Source organism: Solanum tuberosum, unplaced genomic scaffold (assembly GCF_000226075.1).
Source record: "Solanum tuberosum cultivar DM 1-3 516 R44 unplaced genomic scaffold, SolTub_3.0 scf00185, whole genome shotgun sequence".
Classification (NCBI taxonomy): Eukaryota; Viridiplantae; Streptophyta; class Magnoliopsida; order Solanales; family Solanaceae; genus Solanum; species Solanum tuberosum.
The window spans coordinates 667,744-677,636 of NW_006239122.1; the positions used below are offsets into that span (position 1 = coordinate 667,744).

The 9,893-nt window shown below is 34.5% G+C and overlaps 1 protein-coding gene and 1 long non-coding RNA gene across 2 annotated transcripts; one reads left to right on the forward strand and one right to left on the reverse strand.

The window, feature by feature from the left end:
- The first annotated feature begins 170 nt into the window (after nucleotides 1–170).
- Nucleotides 171–1,408, forward strand: LOC107062101 (uncharacterized). Its single transcript, XR_001474415.1, has 2 exons — nucleotides 171–368; nucleotides 1,203–1,408. It is a non-coding gene; the product is annotated as an uncharacterized lncRNA (long non-coding RNA).
- A 686-nt stretch (nucleotides 1,409–2,094) lies between these two features.
- LOC102588816 (uncharacterized) lies at nucleotides 2,095–5,197 on the reverse strand. Its single transcript, XM_006355293.2, has 3 exons — nucleotides 4,886–5,197; nucleotides 3,101–3,852; nucleotides 2,095–2,726 (listed from the first exon to the last, which is right to left on the reverse strand). Exons 1-3 carry the CDS (start codon nucleotides 5,180–5,182, stop codon nucleotides 2,222–2,224), a joined length of 1,554 nt encoding a protein of 517 aa, XP_006355355.1. The 5' UTR covers nucleotides 5,183–5,197; the 3' UTR covers nucleotides 2,095–2,221.
- Between the last annotated feature and the right edge of the window lie 4,696 nt (nucleotides 5,198–9,893).

The following is a 9,893-nucleotide window of genomic DNA, read 5'->3' on the forward strand; positions in this document are numbered from 1 at the left end:
GACTTATTTTTGTCCCCCCAATCCCGGTCCCGGCAAAATCCCCCCAGCCCCGTCCCCCGTCCCGTCCCGTCCCCCTTCGTCCCGTCCCCCAGTCCCCGTCCCCGTCCCCTTGCCAGCCCTACCTGTGAGCATCATTGTTATCCTTAGTAATCCACCATCTAATAATCATATTTCTAAGAGGTTTATAATCACTGTCAATCACTAGAGAATCAACATAAATATTTTAGATATTTGTAGCAAAGTGCCCTGCCACAAAATTGTGATCAATGGTGTCTTTTTTTGTTTATAGCAGCAGAAACACTTGAAATGCTGTTAACCAAAATTGTGAGCTGGTTTCTTTTCTCTCTAATCTGATCCCAAGAAGATGAGTAAGTGAATTCTACATTTGCATTGGGTTTCCAGATTGGTTGATTAGAAATCATGGACTGGTAGTGAATTTGAGTTGCAAGAATGGTCGGGCATTGGTTGATTAGAAACCATGGGCTGGTAGTAAATTTGAGTCGCAAGGAAATGAATATATAGTTAGGAGGAAAAAACTTATCATGAGATCTAATATTATTCATCCGAAGACTTCTTTGTGAAAAGATTTGCCAAAATCGGTTTCCTTTATAGACTACATGGTTTCTGATTTTGTACTATTTGAATGTGTCATTTGCTTTATTATTGAAAATAAAAGAGTTGAATGGTGTTATTGGTTTCATGTGAATTACTGACACTTACAAGACCACAAACTAGTGTTCCACAACTTCAAGTTCTCAATATCTTGTTTAATTTCTGTTCTTTTTCTGGTACCTTTTTGGTTTTAATTTGGCTCAAAATAAAGTAGAAATGATTAATGTTGTAACTCAATAAATCTGCAAACTGAAATTGAAATTTGGAATCTGTGATGGAAATCTAGAATCTGGAACTGAAATCTAGAATCTGGAACCTTTCTAGTACCTTTCTCTGTTTTAATTATGTCAATATGTATTAGTATATCTAAACTGTAATATGCAATCTGAAACTCAATAAATCTGCAAACTGGAACTGTAATCTGCAATCTAGAGCTCAATAAATCTGCAAACTGGAATTGAAATCTGCAATTTGGAACTCAAAAGATTTGCAGTCTGTATTCTGGAACTGCTGTGCAATCTGGAATCTGGAACTTCTTGCCTCTTCTATAACTGCTGCAATCTGATTTGTTGTAAATTCTAAATGTGTAGGAAAATGGAGTGATCAAATTTGAAGGGTCGCTACAAGTCAATTTGATCTCATTGAAGTGGATGATGAAGAGTTTTTGAACTATTGTAAAAGTTTGAATACATTATGTGTGATTTTGTGAAATATATTCTTTGCTAGAATATATTGAACTTATTGTAAGAGTACTTTTGAACAATTGTGTACACATATTTAGAATATTGCTTTATAAGTATGTCTAAGTACACAAGATGTACTATCTTTTGAAGTTTATTGCAAATCTATATATTTGAATTACTTATTAGCCAATTTAATGCTTGAGATTATTTATTGCAAAACAATATTGGTGTTTTTTAATTAGAAATTGTGGCATATAAATATTGTATACCCAAAATGATATTACAACACTTAAAAGTGTAGCCATAGGACTGTAAATTGTGGTATGCACATGGGCAAGGACTACACTTCAAAGTGTTGTCATACATTAGATAGAAAAGACAACACTTTAAAATCGTGGGCAATAAGGAAACAAAGGCCACACTTGAAAGTGTAGTTGTATGAGATAGAAATGTTGCTATATGAGGTACTGGAAAGCGTGGCCTTTTTGCCTTTTAGGCTACGCTTTTAAGCGTAACTGGTGAAAAGTGTTGCCTAAACACTAAGGTTACGCTTCTTTCGGCCACCCCTGGAAAAGTGTTGCTTTAAGTCAAAAAGTGTGGCCTTTTTATCAAAGGCCACACTTTTTCATAGTTTAGGCCACACTTTTCTAGGGTGGTTGTAGACATAAAATGTTGTAGTGTTTGTTTGATATTTATGTATGACTAAAAATTAAAATAGTAAATTATTATATTTTTAATGGGTTATCGGCTAATCCATTAACCCAATATTAATAAACCAATATCGAACCGATAATCCAATAATTTTTTTTATAAAACCATTAAATAACCATTAACCCAATAACACTTTTTTCGGTTCGGTTTATTGGTCGGTTCAATTTTTGCACACCCTAGTTGCATTTGCTCTACTATCTGCAAAGTTCAGAGGATTACAACTGATCTGGAAGAAGCCTTTTCTCGTCGTTGTCAAGCCTTTCATCTACCTTGTAATCTATATCAATCATGGTGAGTTCTTTTTTGTGAAGTTCATCAGATTCGGAAAAATATTGAAGTTCGTCATTTTCTTCATCGGAAGGATGGTAACCTATTTCATCCATCCGTTGCAACTCTGTATCTATTAATGCATCCATTTTAGCACGGTCCCTGTCACGTGGATATGTACAATAAAGGAATGAATAGATGAAGCAACAAATTGTTATTGGAATGCCTATAGCAGTGTAGAGTGCCTTGGCAAGTGGGGCTGCATTCTCTCTATCTGTTTCAATTTCCTGTGAGCCCGTTGAGTCTTTAGGGATTGGTTTAAAACCATAAACGTGTTGAGCCAAAATACCAACCACTGGAGGAGCAAATGATGCCAGTATAGACTCAAATGATCGATCCAGAGCATAGATGCTTGTTCGAGCTCTCTCAGGAACTATCTCCGCAAAAATTGGACTGCAAGCATGTCATGTTGTGAATATTTTAATTGAATCAGCCAGCAACATAGGACCCTTACTTGAATGAGATTTTGATATATGGAGCAAAATTAGAGATTACTTGATATGAAGAAACAAGTAAAATTAGTAAACAAGCGGCAACACTAAGGAAACAGAAAAATCCCATGTCACTTGTATGTCAGCTATTCCATTTGGGCATTAAAACTTCCTTAGAACTTAAGCATGAAACAGATTATGTTTCGTAATTCTTGATTACATGGTCCTTCTATTTTACGGTTTTAGCTTTTCTGTCGTTGGTTAAGTTAGACAGAAGGATATATGCAAGAAAATCCAGATAAAGATGAATGATATAGTGGTTCAAAGGAAACATACTTGTTTGTTGCTGGACCATTCCAAGATATTGTTAATCCCATGATGAACAAGACTAAACCATGGATTGCAGCTGTGGAAGGATCATCAGGCAATCCGAGAAGCAAAATTGCAGCTAAGGGGATCGCTGAGCCAGAACTTATCTGAGATAGAATTATTCTACCAGAATTCGGCAAGTGTTTTGCAAGGACATCTCCCATTTTTCCTCCAAACAATCCACCAATTGAGAGTGCAACATTAAACAACGTCAAGAGCAATGCTGTTGTCTTGTGGGAGAATCCAATAAGCTCCAACCACATAGGTGTAAATGACAATGATGACCAAGGGAACGACCCCGACACTCCCTGAGCAACAAGTATTTGAAAAGAAGGTACTTTCACAACTGCTCTTGCTTCTTTTAGCAACTCCCTTACTTCTTCTCTAAATGGTTTTTGGGGAGGTTGCTCTTTTACATTGCCATAGTTGTCAATAAAGCGAGGATCTTTGGCGAAAAGACGCACCAATATACCAACTACAATACTAATAAAACCTACCAGATGGAAGGAGATTCTCCAGCCAGGGATTCCCATGAATGATGTTTCAGCTAGTAAAACCGATATAAGCCCACCAAGGATAGAGCCAAAGTTTCCTGTTAACTGTAGCCAACCAAAAGCAATACCGCGGTTGCTTTCATCTGTTGAATCAGCTACTAGAGATTGGATTGCTGGTCCAACTATCGCGAGTCCTATTCCATTCAAACCTCTGGAAATGGCAACCTATTGAAGAATGTGAGTTTTGCTAAACAGTAATCATAGACCTTATTATTTAAAGAATATATTCATCCTGAAATGCCTTAAGAGTACAGTCAAATTGTAAGAATATTGCAGACTGAAAGAACTAGGAAATTCCTTTGTTTAAGACTTCAAAGGCAAACAAGACAGAGTAATTCCTTTTATAATCTAGAACAAAAAGACTAATACTCCATGTGTTTCATTTGCCGTGAACTCGTTTGGTGAACACAAAGTTTAAGAAAGAAAGACTTACCTCAACTTGTGATTTTAAACATGTCATATTATTTGTGCTGCTAAAACACTTTTGAAATTTGTGGTCTTAAACATGCCAAACAGGTGCGGATATAGGGGGTTCAGTTCACCTGAAACCCCTCAACAAGAAATTCTACTCTATAAGGTAAATTTTTTTAGGTAATTCTTTATATATATATTTTTTTTGAATCTCCTAAACATAAGACAAGAGGTTGCTCGCTGGTTCACGGGGTTCAAATTTACTTTGAACTTCCAAGTTCAAAACTGACTTAAAATGACACCGGATTACATAAATAGAAACTAAGGGAATTGTTTTCTTTACATTATCAAACTCTGTTTGCCCCATCAAAGCTGAACTGAAGTTCAACTCCGGGAAAAAGTGAAATTTTCATGGCAATCCGAAATTTGACTTGATAACTAAGAATGGTTGAAAAAAAATTCAAAATCACATATTAGCAAATTCTTAATTCCAATTTCCAATTAAAGGTGCAATCTTTCTCATTCAATAACTTTGTCTCCTGGATCCTAACAAAAACAGGGGACACCAAGAACTAAACTTTATACATTCCCCTTAATATTAAGTTTCGTACTCCGTCCATTTCAATTTATTTGACATAATTCCCTTTTTAATCCGTTTAAAAAAGAACGATCCTTTAATGTTTTTAGTAATTTTTTAATTTCTACTTTCCACGTAACATACTTAATACGATAATATGAAATGACATATTATACAAATGTAGAATAGATGAAGAGAGAGTAATTTAACCTGAGTAAAAGTGGAAGAAATGGCTACAAGAAAGGTAGCAGCAGACCAGAGAAAAGCACCAAGAGCAATAACATGAGTTCGATTTTGACGGCCGGAGAGATAAGCAGCAAGAGGGTAACAAAGACATTGAACTATAGATCTAAAAAGAGTGAGAGAACCAAGTCCAGTAGGATCAGTATGCAAAGCTTTACCAACTTCTTTGTAAACTCCGGGCAATAACGACTCGTCGGCGCGTTCCATTATTCCGGCGAGGTTGACTAGCAATAAAGTCAACGATTCTGATTTCATCTTCTTCATCGGCAAGTTTGGAAAAATGGGTCATGAAAAAGTGGTAATAAAACAATTCTTTTTTACTAAATGGATATGTGTGACCCATATGGATTTTGACACGTGTAATATTGATGGCGTGGACCGATTTTTGTGGAGTTGGGAAAAAGAAGTTTTGTCGCAGTGGATTTAGGGTAATTGTTTTGCAAAAAAAAAAAAGGAAAGATTTACGGTGTGTTTTTTGGTAATATTTTCTTGAAAAAATGGTAAGTAAATAAAAATATATTATCTTAAAACATTTATATTTAAGTTTGTAGTGGGTGGCGAACATGGAATTATCAGGGGTGTTAGATAGGTGGGAGAAGACAATGAACTTGAAATGTTTTTTAATAAGGAAATCATTATTCTTATTAATAAAAAGTTTGTTTTTTTATTCAAAATATTTTTCAAAGCATTTTGACCAATTAAATAATATAAAAATATTTTTCTCTTATCAAACACATCCTTAGTGTAATAGCCAGATTTTTTTTTTCTTTTTGTGGGAGGGTGCTTTTTCTATATAAGTGAAGTGGTATAAGTGGAGGTTTTGATTTATAAGTCATTAATTTCTGCGCTATTTTGGTGCTTATTTTATGGGTTGATTAGCTTTTCTAATTTTGAATATTTATTGGAGATCTTTTGACATATTGGGTGTAAGAAGATTTTAAGTACTTCCTGTAACGTTTGACATATAGAGTTTTAGAAAATTTTAAGTACTTTCCTATAATGTTTATAAAATTGATTAATGTATAAGCTTCTTGATTTTATGGGTTGATTAGATATCCTAATCTTGAATATTTATTGGAGATCCTTTTGACATATTGTATGTAAGGAGATTTTAATTACTCTCTGTAACATTTTGATAGCCTTTACATAATAGTGGGGGCAAGGAGATATTAATTACTTTCTGTAACGTTTGGAGATCCTTTGACACATTAAGGGTAATTAAGGAGATTTTAAGTACTTCCTATAACGTTTATAAAATTTAACTACAAGTTTCTTAATATTTCAACTATATAATTAACTATAATTGTATGGAGCAAAATCGGTCTCGTCTAGATAGACAAATGATGCGACAACACATGAATGACGAGTATGATTGGTTACAACAATTGTATACTAAGTATATATACAAAATTTGGAGTTGAAAAAATTAAGAATAATCTAAATTTGGCTTGAAGTGTGAATAAAATTTTGTGAAATAAGTCGGTAGCTCTCTGAATTTGACTTCAAATGAGTATCTCAATTTCAATAAGCAAAGGAAAATGGAAAAACACAAAATTAGAAAGTTGTATCTATTTGAAAAATTCTCCGTAGTTGAGAGCCATGAGGTCTAAGGTAGACAAAAAACAGTAGTTGATTATGACCATCTATCATAGCCTTGGTGGATACAGTTACCTGATACATGTTGCTAGTAGGAGGTGGCAAGTATACGCGAAAGATGATCCTAATAGATTTCATAGAATCATGGAGCTCAGCTCCGTTGTTGCAGATCTCTGCAACTCTGTTTGAGAGAGAGCTATCTAAAATGGAAGAATCTAGAAGAAGAAGAGAAGAAATATTATTGATACTTACTTTGATCACGTTTACATTTCTTATTTATAGGAATTACATTGATGTACAACTTCACACTTTGTAGCTACAACTAGTCAGGGGCGGAGCCACCTTGTACTAAGGGGGTTCGAACCCCCTTCGGTGGAAAATTATATTAATTATACATGGTTAAAATAATTTTTTATGTATATATAGTAGATGTTGAATCCCCTTCGACTACTTCATGTGTCTATTTCTACAGATTTTGAACCCTTTATTGAAAATCCTGACTCCGCCACTGCAACTAGTTGTAACTACTTAACAATCAGCCTAACAACTGTTCTGACTCCTAACCGACTGCTAACTGTTATAACTGTATTTTTGACATTCTTATTGCGTGACTCCAATACTCCGCCTCAAGCTGGACTTTGTGTAAACATTGAAGACTCCAAGCTTGTCTAGTAACATATGATGTTGAGAGTCTCATAATCCCTTGGTGAGAAGATCTGCAAGTTGTTCCTTTGTATTGATGTATTCTGTCTGTATAAGCCCACTCTTGATCCTTCTGATGTGAGGTCAAAAATATATTTTCTTATTATTATTTGTCTTATGTTTATTATTTATATTTGTCTTTTTTGAGCATAAATTTTATGGATTGTGCTAAATAGTGTATTTTATTTGTAGGATTAAATTGGTAGAAAAATGAAAAAGTTTGAAGCTAAAATGAATTAAAGATGGAAGGTTGAAGAAGAAAATCAAGCAAATAACTTAATGGAATAAATTTAATATAAGAATGTATAAGGAAAAGTGAAGCATACAACGAAATTGAAAGAATAAGTTGCCACGTGGCAGACTTTGAGTGCATCAGTGCGTCTAGCATCAAACGGGACAAAGTTTCACGCATACAACAATTCCGATCTGTTTTGGTTTTGAATTCCTAATTTGTTTTGGACTCAATTATTTTATTCAGAGTTTTCTGTATCTATAAATAGTCCATAAGAATAATTTTTAGGGGAGATCAATCATAGGGCATCAAGTATAAAGTTCTCAATACTTTTTAGGGTTCTTTTCTTAGAGATTAGTGACTAAACGCCCTAGTTCTGGAGCTGTAGCTATGGATTGAATGTTGATTATTTAAGGTTTATGAATTAATTCTTAGTTGTCATTATAAAACTTTTATATTCTTATTTTAGTATTTCTTGACTGGCCATCTAGAGATAAATATATTGTCTAATCTTAAAATCGAGAGAGAAGGGGTTAGATGGACCAGAGAATATAGAGAGCTCGATCGATCCATTTAGTCGAGGTGATTTGTGTTTAGGAGTGACTCCCGGATGAACAACTTGCTTGGTTACGAAACATGATGAAATATAAATGCTCGCCAGTTAGGCCTGTTTATCCCCGCTCAACGATGTAATTAGACAGCTAACTGGAGTAGGCGACTAGAGGTTTGATACCCGACTCATACAATTAACACTGTAAACCAGTAACTTGACAACTAAAATTAGTTTTAAGCCAAGAATATGACACATCATAATATCCAATGCATGTTGTAGCCCTGAAATTTTCTAACCATTGTAAGTAATCTTATTATTTAATTCCTGCATTCTTTTCTTTATAAATAGAAATAAAACACTTTTGATACTCTTAAATAAATAATTAGACTAGTATAATTTAGTAAAAATAGTTAATTGACAAGTCCTTTGGGTTCGATAATCTAGTTCTTTTAAGAGCCACTATATTACTTGCGCGATCACGTACACTTGTGTGTGCAATTGGGAGCAACAAGTTTTTGGCGCCGCTGCCAGGGACTTAGAAATTAACTATTCTTCTAGGTTATGCTTCTTTTTTTTTCTTTCTATTTTTTTAAATTGTTTTTTTAAACAATTAATTATTATTATTATTTGAATAATTTGGTACTCTTATTGATATGGATGCTTGGGATAAATCGTGGTTGGGTGATGAATGTTCTTTATGTCATATATGTGGTTGTCAATATATTCATTGGAATGGTTGTCCTAAATCTCATTCCCTTCCTCCGAACCCCTATTATGATTCTTCTGTTATTTGTGACGTTGGTAGGGGCGATGAAGTGGAGAATGCAAAATAAGAGGCGCACAATGTGAATTCACTTATGGAATGTACGAACATGTTGGACAAGGTTAATTCAAAAATCACCGAACAATTCTTTTAGTGCACGGAAGAGCACAAAAAATTCATGAAATTACTAGATAAGCTTGACGCTATTCAATTAGAAATTATAGTCCAAGCTGAATTAGAAGAGATTGAAGCCTAACAAGGAGAAAGTTATAGAGAAACAGAGATAGTGAGTCAATCTTGGCTACAAGAACAAACTCAACTTCTAAAGTTTCAAGAGTCTATCAATGATAGTCTGACATACATGACAACCCAACTAATTGAAGGAAGAGTTGAGCTCACATAAGAAATAGATCAATTTGGTTCAGTTATTCATGACTTAGAGGCTCACTTGAACAAAAAGATTGAGGCGTCTGATGCCCAATTACCAATTGTCGTGGATGATGACCAACTAGTGGAGCAAAAAGAGGAATTCCAACCATTCAACTATACTTTATTCCTTAATATCGATGTTGAGAAAGAGTACAAAAGTGAGAATGTTGTAAAAAATGTTGCTTTGGAGTTGAGGCAACTTGAGCCATTCAAAACCTTTTCTATAAAATCTGAACTAATGGATGATTGTATAGATGAGGAACAAGACTCCTACATTCTAAAGTTTTTTAGTCCACGTAGACAAAACGACATTCCTCACCTAAGGGCCAAGAAGTGCAAGATGCGACATATATTACTTGGTTTCCTTTATCTTTATACCACCACCCCTAGAGAGAAGCAGAAAAATTGATGCAAAGTTAGGGATAAAATTCATAAGTTCAAAGTGGAAAGAAAAGTGGTGAACTTACTTGTGTCGTGCCGCGACGTTAAATTAGGCGCTTATTGGGAGGCAACCCAATTTATAATGTAACTTCTTATTTTTTTATTTTTTTTAGTGTCATTTTTTTGTGTTGTTTTTATAGGTTTTGGAGAAGTCTGAGTATCCAAAATTTGGAGCTAAGGAGCACGTTTGAGCTTAAGTGTAGGGTGACGACCCTTGATGAAAATAAAGAGAACATGCTACTAGCTAGGCTTAAAGGCC